Here is a 17,229-nt window from a genome sequence, read left to right as displayed (position 1 = left end):
ATATTACCTACAGTCCTATATTACCTGTACGTACCCTACGCATTGGCATCAGCCCCCCGTATGTACGCAATGGCATCAACCCCCCCCGTATGTAGGCATTGGCATCAGCCCCCCGTATGTACGCATTGGCATCAGCCCCCCGTATGTACGCAATGGCATCAACCCCCCCCCCTATGTACGCAATGGCATCAGCCCCCCGTATGTACGCATTGGCATCAACCCCCCGTATGTACGCAATGGCATCAGCCCCCCGTATGTACGCATTGGCATCAACCCCCCGTATGTACGCATTGGCATCAGCCCCCCGTATGTACGCAATGGCATCAACCCCCCCCCCCCTATGTAGGCATTGGCATCAGCCCCCCGTATGTACGCATTGGCATCAGCCCCCCGTATGTACGCAATGGCATCAGCCCCCCGTATGTACACAATGGCATCAACCCCCCCCCCCCCCCGTATGTACGCAATGGCATCAGCCCCCCGTATGTACGCATTGGCATCAGCCCCCCGTATGTACGCATTGGCATCAGCCCCCCGTATGTACGCAATGGCATCAACCCCTCCCCCTATGTAGGCATTGGCATCAGCCCCCCGTATGTACGCATTGGCATCAGCCCCCCGTATGTACGCAATGGCATCAGCCCCCCGTATGTACGCATTGGCATCAGCCCCCTGTATGTACGCAATGGCATCAACCCCCCCCCCGTATGTACGCAATGGCATCAACCCCCCGTATGTACGCATTGGCATCAGCCCCCCGTATGTACGCAATGACATCAACCCCCCCCCCTATGTCCGCATTGGCCTCCACCCCCCGTATGTACGCATTGGCATCAGCCCCCCGTATGTACGCATTGGCATCAGCCCCCCGTATGTACGCGATGGCATCAGCCCCAGTATGTACGCATTGGCATCAGCCCCCCGTATGTACGCATTGGCATCAGCCCCCCGTTTGTACGCAATGGCATCATCCCCTCCCTTCTGTAAGCATGGTGTACGCAATGGCATCAACCCCCCCCCCGTACGCATGGTGTACGCAATGGCATCATCCCCTCCCTTCTGTAAGCATGGTGTACGCAATGGCATCAGCCCCCTGCCCTCTGTATGCATGGTGTACGCCATGGCATCAACCCCCCCCCTACGCATGGTGTACGCCATGGCATCACCCCCTCCCTTCTGTATGCATGGTGTACGCCATGGCATCAACCCCCTCCCTTCTGTATGCATGGTGTACGCCATGGCATCAACCTCCTCCCTTCTGTATGCATGGTGTACGCCAAGGCATCAACCCCCTTCCCCTTCGCGTACCTACGTACTTTATGGATGACTCCTAATAAGATATCATAAGTGTCTAAATGTGTCGGCAGAAAAATCGGTGAGAGTAAAACACGGAAATCATGGGTTCTCGTATGTATTATTTTTTATCTTATTGTATTGAAATGATGGCTTAAGCTTTTTAAGTATTTGGTGGCTCAAAGCATATGGCGGGATACGGTCTTTAGCTATTACGCATTTTCCCTCATAATCCCTAAGTTTCCTATACACAAAAATTAATAAATTAATCTAAAACACTAAATCACTAAACACTAAATCCATGCACACTCTAAATACCTCCACAATCTTGTCAACAGGAAAAAAAAGATACGTCCCGCACAAGGGGGAACTGAAAGTGAAAGCCAGATACCCACGAGTTCATTGTGTGGGGAGTTTACGACATATTTCCCACAAGAGGGCGCCAGAGTTCACGTATTTGATCAAACTGCATGTAGTTTTCGAAGCACAGATTGGAGCCTGTGACGGCCCAGAAAGTAAGTTAACAATTATCACATTTTCATCGCAATGAACCCGAATCGATAATTTGGTAGGAAACAGTATATTCCTTAGGTGTCATCAAATGTATTGTCTTCTTCAACTTAAGTTTAGATGCTCTGCAACTGGCCCATGTTTATGTGTACAAATTCGTGGGTTTGCTTGCGCTGTGTTCGTACACACAACGCGGGGCAGTGACAGTACGCTGCACATTCCTAGCATACCGTACGCAAACATCATCAAATCCGGCCAGCCGCAGTCTGCCGTTTTTATTACATGTAATGGAAACCGGCCATTTCCTCCGTACGCCTACATATTGTGCAAATCTGGTTATTTTGTGCATATTGTAGGCCGGGAAGAGTTCCATAAGCATAATACATGGACGCCATAAATTATTCCCTACAACATTGACCTACATGTAGTATTAGCTAGCCCTCTGAAAGGAAAAACATGTCCAGAAATGTTCAGTTTAAGAGGAAAAAATGCAGCTGTTTACTCAGAAAACATTTAAAATTTTTTGAGTCCAGTCCCATAAGGTTTGCGCACAGGGTGTCAAGTGGCATCCATATACATGTGTGAAACTCTTTCCTCATGTTCCTGTGGGCCTGTTACATCCTCTTTCCGCTTGAATCTGAGGTTTTGGCTAGTTTATATTCCCAGAATAGGTTTTCAGTTCCAATCTTTGGAAGAATTTATTTTCACAACTCACAGTCTTTCATCATAGAAATTCACAAGGAAAAGTCACTTCTGTTTATGCCGAGGAGCTTTTACTTTTTAGAGGGTTGGACTGCCTATGCGTGCATAAGTTCCTAAATCTAAGCTGCTGGCAGTGCATTCTTTGCAGTCTCGGTTGGCGATTGAACACTACACAAGAAATATTTATATAGCCAGTTAACATTGGGTTTTCTTACCCAAAAATGGTGCTGGGGGTGTCTTTATCTGCAAATTCTTCAACCCTGCAATTGCGCTTTGACCAACCAAGCACGATGCATGAATACATCAACAGCGGAAATGTAAATCTCTTCCACATTCCGTGTTATTTCCAACCCATCATCACCATCTTCAGTGACAACCCCATATCTCCACCTCCACCCACCCTGTCCCTGATGTCAACCTCTTCCCATTTAATTACCTGAATTCTCTAACTTGGGGAATCCTGTAAACTGAGCCCGTCTTCAGAACGAGGAAGAGAAACAAAAAAAATGGATCCACCGCTACTTTTTGTTCAGATTCATGCAGTTGGGCGTAAACAATGAATGAAAATTTGGAACTTCATTACATAAGAAAAGAGCCCCACTAACCTTTCATGCTTCACCAAGTCCATAAATTCTGGTGATATCACGTGATACATTAAAATGACATGACAGCAGAGGGCAAATTGTATGAACTTGCTGAACTTTTTTGGATCTCATGAAACAAACTCAAGTAAAATTGATATCTTATAAATTTGCCATAAATATGGCTCCTTGTTTATTTATACATTAAACTAATACCTATATGTACATGCAGTATAGAAGTTTACTCACAGGAATGTTATGAAGTATTATTTAAATAGGAAAAGCTCTCGTTTGTTCTCAGTATCTATTCTTACATGTACCTTGTAGCTCTCCCTTTTTTGAAGTAACTTTTTGGTGGTATAATGTGGTATGAATTCTTGTATGAGAGGAATCCTAAAGGTAAGGGCATCCCAAGCTTTTATCTCTGTACATGTACATGTAAAAACCATGGTTCTTCATCATTCTGTTTACAGTTGACAATGTCGTTAGGTGGAGTAGCCATTTGCACTCGTTGCAATGATGGTTTCCGTCAGGATGAGAAGATTGTTAACTCCAGTGGGGAGATGTGGCATGAGGAATGCTTCGTGTAAGTTCAGTTTTGTACATGATCTGTACTTACATGTACATGTATTTTGAAGCTTACACTGCATTAAAACCTCACCTTACTGAGGTAAAAATAAGAACAAAGAAGTCTTATTCACATCAGTAATCAAGGAAATGAGACATGCATTATAGTGCAAAGCATGAGCACTCGACACAAGCATTTTACACAAACTATTCCAACTGTGACACTAAGAAACATCCAATTCTGCAGTAATGTCAAAACAATACAACTACATATTTATTTTCAGTGTAAGCTTTAAACCAGCAAAATATGTTCACAGTTTTGGTACAGGACAGAAAAACCTGCACCATGTCATGCATGCATCCACTGCTTTCTATAAACAAATTTAAACATTTTATGTATATTTTCGTCATGAATAAATGAATTTGAAATTACATGTATGTATAGAAATGGTGAAACAATATTAACATGTCCACCCTTACAATTTATATGATTTCTAGAAGCTTGCATAGTGGGAAAATGTACAGAAGTTTGCATGATTTTCCAGCACACAAACTTGTACAGCAATTTTATCCATTTTCAAGTGTTTTGAAGTCAGCGGTAAATCCTGTTTTTGTCTTTGTACAGATGTGCGCAGTGTTTCCGGCCCTTTCCAGAGGGGACATTTTTTGAGGTACTTTTAAAGAGGTTTTGTTGAGATAATGGTTTTGTGGTAATGAAATCTCGTAATTCAAATTTTTTTGTCCTCCATATGTAAATGCTTGAAATTCAAAAGTTCAATCCATGTATTAACCATTATTTTACATTCTTGTCCCTGAAACTGAGAAAGAGTATCAAGAAAATAAGGTAACTTCCTTGTTCATTACGCTACATGTACAAGTATACATGTATACATGTACATTTATGTTATGAACAGTTTAGTAGACAATATTATTAATATAACAATGTTGATTTTGTTGTTATATTTCAGTTTGAGGGCAGGAGATATTGTGAGCATGACTTCCAGGTTTTGTTTGCCCCTTGCTGTGGGAAATGTGGTAAGCATCCCAAAGACTCAGATTGTCTTTTTTGATGAGGCAGCTGACCCATGTCTGACTAGTGGATCACAGAAACATGGATTGCATGTCCACACTACCTAGGATATATTGCCCAGTTTATGAAAAGCAGTGATGTAGCCAAGGCATGGCACTCTGGCTGCTGATTTCACACAACTTTTCGCAAAGGCGTAATGTCATTTATGCCGCGGTTCTTTGTCTATCTTAGCAATAAATTAAGAGCGATTCCAATTGCGCAACAAATTATGGTGTAACTTACGCAATCAATTTAGATGGCAATTTAGGTGGTGTACATGTAGGTTCTGGATAGTTAAAGTTCATCATAGCTGAGCTTAGAAAACGTAAAGCTTTGTTTGAGAAGGTAATGAAAAACTACTTTGGTTGTGAGAAAACCTTGAGACTTTCTGACCAGTTCCAGTGAAAACAAAAAACTTTTCAAAATGTTAAGCGAAGGTAATTCAGTGACTGTTTGATGGCTGCTGTGATATTGCAAAGGAATGGCCGTTGGAAAAGCTGTTTAGCTACTTTTTGTAAAATTGAATGTACATGTATTTAGCACAGCTGCAGCAAAAAATTGTGGTCCAAGGCTTATGCAGGATTCAAAGTCATACTACATTCTGTAAAATTGGCTGCAGAAGGGAGTATTTAGGTATTTAATTGAAGATATGTCTCGTCACAAAAGTCCAGGGTATAGAGCACTCTCACTTGTCCACATGATCTGAGGTACATTGTACATGTACATAACATGTCACAGCCATGAGCTGCAGTGCCACAAAACAGTAATCACAATGTACATGTAGGCAGGCCAAAAGCTTTTGTTACATGCAAGTATGAGAAAACGTGGACCTACTGCTGGATGTGTATGACAACAACTGCACCTGTGACCATTATGCCATTTGATAAAGAAGAAGTCATCGTTAAATTACATGAAAATAAGTCTCATTGTCAAACGTATGATGTGGGATTGCTACATGTAGTTAAACACTTTCCTAATGCAGTGATGGCTGATTTGGGGGAAAGAGTGTCCCGTAGTACCTTTACATACTATATTTTGCTGGAACGCTATCACAGCAGGCCTTGAAACCCAAGGATATTGCCAGGGTAGCTACGTGTTGCATTGAAAACTACATGTATCTGGTTCGTAAGTGACTTCGTCACAAAGGCGGACGCGCCACGATTCGCAGGCTCCCATTGGACAATCCCTTAAGTTGCATGTTAACTTCCGGTTCCACGTAAATGGCAATCAATGCATGTAACTCTATGTGCAGTGCACGTGTGCAGTGGGCATGGTTTAAACTGAAGTGACGTCACACTTACGAACCGAATAGACAAATCTAGTGATCATGATAATGCTATCACTTGTCATTTGCAGTGACCTTTAGAGTAAATATTGTGATGGCTGTTAAACAGAGGTACTGTTTTTGACAGTATGCCCAACACAATGCTTTCCACCATTAAAGGGGGCCATCGGGAATATCTACATGTAATTAAACATTGCTGAAAACATATAAACCAGTCATAGAAAGTAAAAAAAAATAGCTCAGATGTGGCCCTCCAAGATAATTAGCTTCAGTAGGGATGCCAAGGATAAGGCATACACATCGGTTGGAGACTCTAAATAACCTGGGTATGTAAAGCTAGTGGTAAGTGCCTGATGTAAATTATGTTAGTCACTAGAAGTGAATTTAATTACTTTACTTGCATTTATCTGTGGTGTCATCAAAGCTTTAGGTGGGCACGTGCAAGGTGTGGTAATCAACTGTCATAGGTAACCCAAAGTACCAAGATCAGATCAAGAGGTGAAGTATTAAGAATGGGGACAACTTTCCTTCACCATGTTCAAGCTGCCATGGTTATGCACTATTATGGGATACTTCCCCAAGTACATGTAATTGGTGGGTCATTTAATACTGGGGCCAGATAATAAGTTGTGTGAGTGTTTATTTGAACCTAGTTGTGCTTTTACAAGTTTGCATGGGCAACATTATCAAACGTGAGCACTGCTTTTTTCTAACAAGCATTCTTTTCTCTGACATTGATGAATCCAGGTGAATTTGTGATTGGTCGAGTGATCAAGGCAATGAACAATAACTGGCATGCTGAATGCTTCCGCTGTGAATTATGCAATGCTGTGTTGGCAGATACAGGGTTCGTCAAGAACAGAGGAAGGTGGGAATTCTGGACAAATCATAACAAATATGCACTTGGTTACCAAATATCTGAAGGGGGTTTTCACCTTTTATCCTCTCCCTAATTAAAGTCTTTGTTGAAAGCCTATCTTAAGAAGCATCATATCTGCAGAGTAGGAACTGTCTTGAATACTCTCTAATCAACTCAATTTGCTAAACATAGAGTTGGCAGCAAGGTTTGAGGATTTATTGTATTTGACCAAAGTGATTATGGCATGACTTTATTAAACCTGACCCATTGTGTACAGTGGTGAAATCAGTAGACTTGAAAATGAGATAATTTCTTGTAACCTTTGGGTTCCTGTTTATTTTCTTACAGAGCTCTCTGCCGACCCTGTCATCTGAAGGAAAAGGCAGCAGGTTAGCAGTTTCTTGAAGGTTATCTAGATGTGGCAGACAGGATGAGCTCTAAATAGTTCTGAAAATGTTTATAAATGTTGCAGTGGTGTTGTCTCGTACTTTTTGAGTGCAAAGTTCTCTACCAAATATTGAACTGATTGGAAAGGAACAAAGCTAGGGCATTGGACAGTAAATGCACAAAGGTAAGATTACAAAAGAAAATTATAAATTCAGAACATCAATGATTAATAAAAATCAATGTGTTATGACAAACGTACTCAACTTTTCACGCACTTCCTTCCAACTTTTTTTTTTACAAAACTGAGGTGTCTGAAGTCTTAATCGTTTTTTTAATCTTACACCTACTGTTGTGCATCTACCATGCAGTGTCCATATTCCCAACTGGTTTAATGTTTGGCAGAGAGCTTGGTTAAAAAGTACTCCATAGCCAAACTAGAATGTTGTGTACGTACAGTTGGACGTTGTTATGTACATAAAGGTTGGAAGTTTCTTTTTCAGCAAAGACGCAATACATGTACTTACCAATGATAGGCCCATTCAGCTTGACACATTATGAAGTATAATTTAAACTAACAACTATCACTGGATCATAATATTCAGGCAATTGTACAAGCAAGTGCATCAAATGGAATCTTAATGTTGAGTCTAGGAGCTAGACAAGTGCGACACACATACATATAAAAGATATAATTAAAAGGAGTACTCCATTGCAAATTACTGGAAATTTACTTGTAGTCATTGTCTGTCTCATCCAGGTAGTGGCAAGTACATCTGCTTCAGATGCCAGTGAGTACTTTCTCAGTCTTCCAATTTGTCCTGGTTTTGTTTTCTTTTAAATTAGTTTCACATTGTATTCCTTCAAATACATGTACATGCAAATACAATTGGATTGAGGCATGTCACCACAGCTGGCTGACTGGTAATCCATCTCATGCAGTTAATAACGAGCATGTTTCCCAGAAGGTAGCAATGCCGGGTTGGTGGCTCCATGTGTTGTGGGGGAACTGAATCTATCTAGTAGCTTACATAAAATAGTTGACTCTAATCTAGTGTACATGTGTTGTACATGTTGATTTTTTCCTGCACCGGCACTGCAGTCTTAAAAGTCCACATCTGAGATGTTCCATGTTTAAATTTATAAGGAACTTTTGATGCAACACATCAAGCAGAGCAAGGACAGGCAGATGCACAAGTCCTGAAACACAGGGATGTATTTTACTTGGGAATGAACATATAGTCAATGTAACTTGGTACTCTGCTTCTATCTATACTGTATGTATGAAAAACTATTGAACATTACATTTGGATAGTTAAGCTTTCTCTAAAGAGGGTAGTTTGTTAAATATTTAAACTTGTTTGTGTTTTCCAGTGGCCTGATTCAGGAGGATGAACATTTAAAATGGAAGATGGAACATTATCATCCCTACCACTTCAATTGCTGCAAGTGTGGGTAAGTGGAAGGTGTGGGAAAGTGGAAGGTGTGGGTAAGTGGAAGGTGTGGGTAAGTGGAAGGTGTGGGAAAGTGGAAGGTGTGGGTAAGTGGAAGGTGTGGGTAAGTGGAAGGTGTGGGTAAGTGGAAGGTGTGGGTAAGTGGAAGGTGTGGGAAAGTGGAAGGTGTGGTCAAGTGGAAGATGTGTGTAAGTGGAAGATGTGGGTAAGTGGAAGATGTGGGTAAGTGGAAGGTGTGGAGAAGTGGAAGGTGTGGGTAAGTGGAAGGTGTGGGTAAGTGAAAGGTGTGGGTATTAAAGGTGTGGTCAAGTGGAAGGTGTTGGTGTTCAAGGTGTGGGTAAGTGGAAGGTGTGGGTATTAAAGGTGTGGTCAAGTGGAAGGTGTTGGTAAGTGGAAGGTGTGGTTGAGTGTAAGGTGTGGATATGTGTAAGGTGTGGGTAAGTGGAAGGTGTGGTCAAGTGAAAGGTGTGGGTAAGTGGAAGGTGTGGGTAAGTGAAAGGTGTGGGTATTAAAGGTGTGGTCAAGTGGAAGGTGTTGGTGTTCAAGGTGTGGGTAAGTGGAAGGTGTGGGTATTAAAGGTGTGGTCAAGTGGAAGGTGTTGGTAAGTGGAAGGTGTGGTTGAGTGTAAGGTGTGGATATGTGTAAGGTGTGGGTAAGTGGAAGGTGTGGTCAAGTGAAAGGTGTGGGTAAGTGGAGGGTGTGGGTAAGAGGAAGGTGTGGGTGCGTGAAAGGTGTGGATATGTGAAGGGTGTGCTCAAGTGGAAGGTGTGTTCAAGTGGAAGGGGTGGGAAAGTGGAAGGTGTGGATATGTGAAGGGTGTGTTCAAGTGGAAGGTGTGGGTAAGTGGAAGGTGTGGGTAAGTGGAAGGTGTGGATATGTGAAGGGTGTGTTCAAGTGGAAGGTGTGGTCAAGTGGAAGGTGTGGTCAAGTGGAAGGTGTGGGTAAGTGGAAGGTGTGGATATGTGAAGGGTGTGTTCAAGTGGAAGGTGTGTTCAAGTGGAAGGGGTGGGAAAGTGGAAGGTGTGGATATGTGAAGGGTGTGTTCAAGTGGAAGGTGTGTTCAAGTGGAAGGGGTGGGAAAGTGGAAGTTGTGGATATGTGAAGGGTGTGTTCAAGTGGAAGGTGCGGGTAAGTGGAAGGTGTGGTCAAGTGGAAGGTGTGGTCAAGTGGAAGGTGTGGGTAAGTGGAAGGTGTGGGTAAGTGAAAGGTGTGGGAAAGTGGAAGGTGTGGGAAAGTGGAAGGTGTGGGAAAGTGGAAGGTGTGGGTAAGTGGAAGGTGTGGGTAAGTGGAAGGTGTGGGTAAGTGGAAGGTGTGGGTAAGTGGAAGGTGTGGGTAAGTAGAAGGGGTGGGGAAGTGGAAGGTGTGGATAAGTGGAAGGTGTGGGTAAGTGGAAGGTGTGTTCAAGTGGAAGGTGTGGGTAAGTGGAAGGTGTGGGTAAGTGGAAGGTGTGGGTAAGTGGAAGGTGTGGTCGAGTGGAAGGGGAGGGGCAGTGAGTCAACAGTAATAATGTGCCTGCCGTAAGTGTTCCTCCATGTACATGTAGTCTAGATGATCGTTGGAGCTTGACAAGCGATCATACTCTCCTTCTATACCCAGGGAAGAATTGACCGCCAGTGCTCGTGAGTTGAGAGGGGAGCTTTACTGCCTACCATGCCATGACAAGCAGGGTATCCCAATCTGCAGTGCCTGTCATCGCCCGATAGAGGAACGCATTGTGACAGCTATGGGCAAACACTGGCATGTTGAGGTAAATGAGAGTTTGAAGATTTGACCTGACTTTAGCTGAATTACCTCATCCCAACCAAACTTAGCCTGACTTAGCTTGACCTGATGGCTCATTTTGACTCCAGATGGCCCAGTCTGCTGTGAAAGTTTTAAACTTGTTACATTTGTAATGATTATTACGGTGTCCTCTGTGACTTAGTTGGCAGAGAATAATCATGGAGGGCTGAAGAATTACCCACTATCAAATCTGCCTTAATACTCGTTAAGTAAATTTTGACGAATTCATGTTAATTTTTCAGCACTTTGTATGTGCTCGTTGTGAGAAGCCATTTCTTGGTCACAAACACTATGAGCGTAATGGCAAGGCCTACTGTGAGATACATTACAACCAGGTAAGTGGGACAGTTCTACCTAATTTCAAATGCGAAGATCAAGAGCGAGTTTTTTACCATGCGGTGATCTCCCTTGGGTTGACATACCACTTGTTTGTATGCACCAGGCCGGTAGTATCTAAATTACCCCCTCCCCAAAAAACTGCAAAAATTATGTATACTAGCATCAATGTTGGGAAACTGTGCCAGTGGTGTTAGATTGCCTACTCATCCACACTACTGACCACAAATGAGGGGGAATACTTGTTTACGGAGTGAATAGATTTTCTCACGCCTGTGCACAAGTATATCCTCTCTCATATCCTGGTGCCATTCTCCCACAAGGAAACATGGCTTGTGCACATTCTGGTGAAAATCTGTTTCATTCCGCCAACCATATGCATTTGAAAATATGTGCATTGTAAAAATTCATACTGCATGTGTGGCTCTTACAAATACAAGAAATGGTCTCCATATCAGTCAGTACCATAACAGTCAGCACCATAACAGTCAGTACCATATCAGTCAGTACCATAACAGTCAGTACCGTAACAGTCAGTACCATAACAGTCAGTACCATAACAGTCAGTACCATAACAGGCAATACCATAACAGTCAGTACCATATCAGTCAGTACCATAACAATCAGTACCATAACAGTCAGTACCATAACTGTCAGTACCATAACAGTCAGTACCATATCAGTCAGTACCATAACAGTCAGTACCATATCAGTCAGTACTATAACAATCAGTACCATATCAGTCAGTACCATAACAGTCAGTACCATATCAGTCAGTACCATATCAGTCAGTACCATAACAATCAGTACCATAACAGTCAGTACCATATCAGTCAGTACCATAACAGTCAGTACCATATCAGTCAGTACCATAACAATCAGTACCATAACAGTCAATACCATAACAGTCAGTACCATAACAGTCAGTACCATAACAATCAGTACCATAACAGTCAGTACCATAACTGTCAGTACCATAACAGTCAATACCATAACAGTCAGTACCATATCAGTCAGTACCATATCAGTCAGTACCATAACAGTCAGTACCATATCAGTCAGTACCATAACAGTCAGTACCATAACAATCAGTACCATAACAGTCAGTACCATAACTGTCAGTACCATAACAGTCAGTACCATATCAGTCAGTACCATATCAGTCAGTACCATAACAGTCAGTACCATATCAGTCAGTACCATAACAGTCAGTACCATATCAGTCAGTACCATAACAGTCAGTACCATAACAATCAGTACCATAACAGTCAGTACCATATCAGTCAGTACCATATCAGTCAGTACCATAACAATCAGTACCATAACAGTCAGTACCATATCAGTCAGTACCATAACAGTCAGTACCATATCAGTCAGTACCATAACAGTCAGTACCATATCAGTCAGTACCATATCAGTCAGTACCATAACAGTCAGTACCATATCAGTCAGTACCATAACAGTCAGTACCATAACAGTCAGTACCGTAACAGTCAGTACCATAACAGTCAGTACCATAACAGTCAGTACCATAACTGTCAGTACCATAACAGTCAGTACCATATCAGTCAGTATACTGAATGTGCCCCCCTGCTCTTAAATTTTCTGTATACTTTTAACCCACATTAAAAATTGGCTTTAAATAACAAGAACAAAGACATGCTTACTGCTTAGGACTGGTTGTAGAGACTTCCGAGTGAAGGAAACGTACTTGTGAAGGAACAGTGGCAAATATACAACATGGTCTGTATTGTTTCTGGGAATATGTACTGTGCACATGTATAGTATATCGTCACAGACAGTCAAAAATTCCTTCGACTTGATTTGCCACATTACAAGGACACAGAGGGATCATTTGACTGACTTTGAAGCACTGGACACTGTACAATTCTGAAGTGATCTCCCTACTAATGGTGGAAGCATTGTACCACAGTTTTTCATAGTGTGTGGATTACATCACTACCTGCATACTTTCGGTGAAATTCACCATTTGTGTCTTTTTCAGCTTTTTGGCAACATGTGCTTCTACTGCAATAAGCCCATCACATCAGAGAGTAAGTATCACAGTACCTTTCAGTAATCACTAGCAGAAATATGGTTAATAAGGACATATCCTCCATTTCAATATTTGCCAATGTGTGGCTTGCTTGTCAGCCAAGTCCCTAAGTAGGTGCTTAGCAAACATGAAAAACAAGTTGAACAAGGAGTGAACTATATGTGATGTTACTGCCTCAACAGTTTCTTCAAGATCCATTATCTTCAAACACAACTTCCGTCGCCCAAGATATAAAATTGTACCTGGTTGGAAAAAATATCAAAAGTTGGATGTGACGTTGAGGCCTGAGGGTGTATAAGTTGTTGTAATTAGTACTTGCTACGAATAAGGCTGACGGAGATGTGACAAATCCATCTGCCTTTTGTGAAACGGTTCAAATTCTGTTTTCTCCTATAGTGATGTGTACCATGAACAAGACCTGGTGTGAGGATCATTTCTTCTGTAGCACCTGTGATACCCTGCTAAGTGCCAAGTAAGTCCTGTCATTTCAATCACTCTACACATGGATATTTTACTACTTCCAGAAATTTCCAGGAGTGATCAGTTTTTGGTTCTTTGGCCCTCGTTCTTTGTGTCTGAACGCATGTAACAATCAATTCAATTGACCATAATTCAATTTTTAATCCAATTCAATTCATTATCCAATTTTGGAAAGTCATTTCATTTGCATGCAAAACACACAAGAAGTACAACAACATAAATAAATACAAAGAGAAAATTCATCAACTTTACAAGGGACTTGCAATGGATGAGGTTATACCTGTACATTATTATAAATAATCATTAGGCTACAGCATAATGATATCATGCTTTGTATACATGTGCACTCTCCAATGGCATGCACCCATGGAGACTCCGTAGGAAACCACACATGTAAACAAAGGATAATAAACAAGGAATAAATATGTACTTGGCGTTAGTCGCATCCAGTCTGCTGATACCGGCCAAGCACATATTTATTCCCATTCATATGACAAAATGAGATGTTGGGCCTTTGTATTCAGTAATTTTTGTTAATGTAACTGTAAATAGCCAACTAAGCTCTTTGCTTGGATGTTTCACTCAGTTTAGCATCTGATGAATATGGGCATTATATGGTCAACAAAAGTTGAGGGTTCCTGCAGTGTTGATAAACATTGTGTCAGATTCTTCAAAGGCCTTTAACTCAAAAGTTGCTTTGGTGACTGGCAACTCAGTTTGTGAGGTGGGATAGCAATTACTAAATCTTGGTTTCTTGTATTTGTTTGCTTCTGAACCATTTACATGTATTTCCTATTTATAGTTATACCTTGTAAGCTTGGACATCACATTCACTGGTTGATGAGAAACAAACCATTAATACTGGCAATAAATAAATGACACTTTTTTAAGATGTAACTGAACTGTGATATCACTTATCAACAGGAGTAAGTTTATTGAGTTTGACCTGAAACCTGTCTGCAAGAAGTGCTATGACAAGTTCCCCAATGAGCTGAAACGACGCCAGAAGAAAGTGGAGACCACTAGCAAGAAATACGGCAAAGGGGAACAGAAGTAGACATCAGAGAAGGATGGAGGAAGGCGATGAGGCTGAAGAGAGTTGATTGAGAGTCCATTGGTAGGCTGAGAAGTACCAGTTTAAGTAGGAAGTCTTATAAAGTTGAACATGTGATAGTCAGGGAAGATCTGGTTTAATATTTAGATCACAGCAGACAGAATTTTTTAGTAAGGTGGGAATTTCTAACATGAATATTTAGAAAAATTGTATCTGCATTCTCCAGATTTACACCCCCTTCCCAAATCACATTGATTTAGAGATTTTAACAATCTACTCTCTTACTATTTTTGTGTGATGTAATTTTAGAGTTGTCAGACAGTTTAAGATAGAAGTTTGACAAGAAAAGGATGAGACAAACAGGGTGATTGTCTTTAAGGTATTGCATGGTATGTTTGGAAGTTAGGATTGGGTAATTTAGGGGCAGTCATGACAGTAAATAGACAGCTGACAAACTTGTTATCACAGCGCCAAAAGTCTTCATAGGGGAATCACTTGTCATCCATCAGTCTCCCAGTTTCAAGTGAAGCGATCAGCCATTGACATGCACTTTGGTGAAGCCATTTCTCTCTCTATACTGTGGCGGTATTTATCCTCCTCTTACTTATAATCTGTCTTGGGATCTGACATGTGATCAACTGTATTACAAGCCTGGACAGATATGTCTGTGGGTTGTGCGATTTGTCCTGAACATTTGTCGCCATACTGATTGCTCAGTGTGCCTTTAGAAACAATCTTGGCACAGGAAGCTAGCTGAATTAGAAGACTCATCATCATGTGGAAATTTCTGATCCAAACTTTATGAATGTGACAGAAGGTAATACGAAAACCGGTCACAACTTTCTCTTTATCCTCTGCACTTTGCTGAAGTTCTTGTTTTTTCAAATTGGATGCCAAGTAGTGAAATAATCACATTGAGATGTGCAATGTGGAGCCATGTAAGTACCGGTACATGAAGGAACATCATTGGAAGGGGTCAGTTTTGGGGTCATTCATGTAAGAGTAACAAATGCGTTTTTAAACAGAAATTTATACATCCGAAGAGCTTAGAGTTTACTTCGATCTCATTTACTAATCTTATTGACTAGTTGCATATTAACACGCAGTCAAGATCATGGTTAATGTAACTTTTTAATGAAAAGTAGGCTTGAGTTAATATTTTAGATCATTATTAATACATGCCTGTACATGTACTTTGTTTTATGGCAAAATATTGCTCATAGCAATAAACTAGCACTCAGATATTAATGCATGCCTCAAATAAATATTACTGGTGATTTAAGCAATGTTACTTAATATGTAGTTTAACAACATGCTCCAAAAGCACGCTGCATGCTCGAGAATTCCTTGTTGAGCTTTAGTAACTTTAACCTTAAAAGCCTGTAATTGTTTTAATTTCATGCGTTTAAAGGCCTTAAGGAAACCATATGCCGTAATGAGTGAATTTGAAGAAAAGCAAATTAAAGATGTTAGTTATTTAGTAAAGATGTTGTCAATGGATACAGACTTTTATTTTGATATTAATTAAATCATGTGTCTAGATAATGAGAAATGCTTTCATGGGCCTGTAAGATTTGCTAAACTTAGAGGCACCTTAACTCTTGGTTATGTTTTTTCTTTGGTCTTGCCCTTTTCTCTTCAGCACTCGATTTTTTCAGGGTCTGAATAGACCAATTGCGCCTGCTAAATCACGTGACCTATAGTGGGTATCAACCCATAACAACGTGTGTTTTGAGTGTTGTTTACAAACTATACAGTCCGGTTATGGTTTAGTACCCAGTACATGTGTAGTCTGAGTACGGTACCTACCGTCCGCGTTATTTTTGGTAATTGATACCTATGAAACACTTTGCTTTTGGTGGACGTAGTGTTTGTTAATATTTAATACCCACTATATGTCACGTGACTTAGCGGGCGCAATCAGTCTATAAAGTTGTCAGGTGTTGCATGTATGTGAAAAAATGGTTGTTTGCGAAATATGGGAAATCTCAATCACATGTAGTTTCAAGCAGAGCTGAACCAACTTTGATGTTACGAAAATTTGGCAGTCGGAGCTTTGGTGGGGTGTATAACGTTTATCGAGAGTATACATCCATAGACTTTATCTGCTGTAAATCCAACTCATTTATGCGGACTTGCTACCGTGTATACATACAACATAATGAATATTTTGTGGATTCTTTTCAAAGTAGAGTGAACTTGGACCTGAAGTACTGTGCAGCATTTAGTTTGCCCTCTGATACCCGATGACTGTTATACGTGTGTTTGATATGTTTTAAGTCTTGAATAGGCAAATTATGTGGTGAAGCAAGTTTTGCAGGCTTCTTTTAGCAGAGAACAGTTTAACCTGAGCTGGAAACAATATTGTTACCTTTTTGTTTTTGTTAAAGCTATGAAAGTGTTAAGATTAGTCCAAATGGGAGTACACTAAGCATGCGCTCTCTGCATGCGCGTATCTCGCCAATGTGCATGCTGCAGTCATACAGGTCAAATTGGAAGGTCAATAAAACCGAGCTTTTGTTGTTTATATTTGGATCGTGGGCTGAGGCGATTTATTTATAACCAGTTGCGTGTTGAAGGATACTTAATAATATTTACCTTATGTGGTTATTTGTGGAAACTGATTTACCTAACGCAGTCAAAACACTCGACGTTGCCTAACTAAATTGTCGATCGTGCTATGATTGTTATGAGCGTACAATTCCATTTATACACTGTGATATGTATGTTGACCAACATGTACGTTGATAAAGCATCCATAGAGGGCTTTGCGGGGCAAAACTGGAAAAGCAAAAAGAACACAAGAAAATCGGGGAA

At 41.0% G+C, this 17,229-nt stretch overlaps 1 protein-coding gene across 1 annotated transcript; it reads left to right on the top strand.

Annotated features, from left to right (window-relative positions):
- The first annotated feature begins 1,706 nt into the window (after window positions 1-1,706).
- Window positions 1,707-16,939, top strand: LOC110984442 (LIM and senescent cell antigen-like-containing domain protein 1). The gene is made up of 13 exons (XM_022244647.2): window positions 1,707-1,808; window positions 3,560-3,672; window positions 4,279-4,324; window positions 4,622-4,688; window positions 6,755-6,875; window positions 7,215-7,255; window positions 8,011-8,041; window positions 8,625-8,705; window positions 10,301-10,451; window positions 10,729-10,821; window positions 12,828-12,876; window positions 13,275-13,350; window positions 14,283-16,939. The coding sequence occupies exons 2-13, from the start codon at window positions 3,566-3,568 to the stop codon at window positions 14,413-14,415; spliced, it is 996 nt and encodes a 331-aa protein (XP_022100339.1). The 5' UTR covers window positions 1,707-1,808; window positions 3,560-3,565; the 3' UTR covers window positions 14,416-16,939.
- The last annotated feature ends 290 nt before the right edge of the window (window positions 16,940-17,229 follow it).

This window comes from Acanthaster planci, linkage group LG14 (genome assembly GCF_054643075.1).
Source record: "Acanthaster planci isolate LZ-2023a linkage group LG14, COTS_SCS, whole genome shotgun sequence".
Lineage (NCBI taxonomy): Eukaryota > Metazoa > Echinodermata > Asteroidea > Valvatida > Acanthasteridae > Acanthaster > Acanthaster planci.
Note: the sequence above shows the minus strand (reverse complement) of the source record. Positions and strands in the feature narration are given on the sequence as shown.

Coding starts and splice junctions, on each gene's coding strand:
- LOC110984442 (XM_022244647.2), top strand. CDS start 3,566: ATGTCGTTAGGTGGAGTAGCCATTTGCACTCGTTGCAATGATGGTTTC. Junction 4,689..6,754: donor CCCTTGCTGTGGGAAATGTG/GTAAGCATCCCA, acceptor TGATGAATCCAG/GTGAATTTGTGATTGGTCGA. Junction 12,877..13,274: donor TAAGCCCATCACATCAGAGA/GTAAGTATCACA, acceptor TTTCTCCTATAG/TGATGTGTACCATGAACAAG.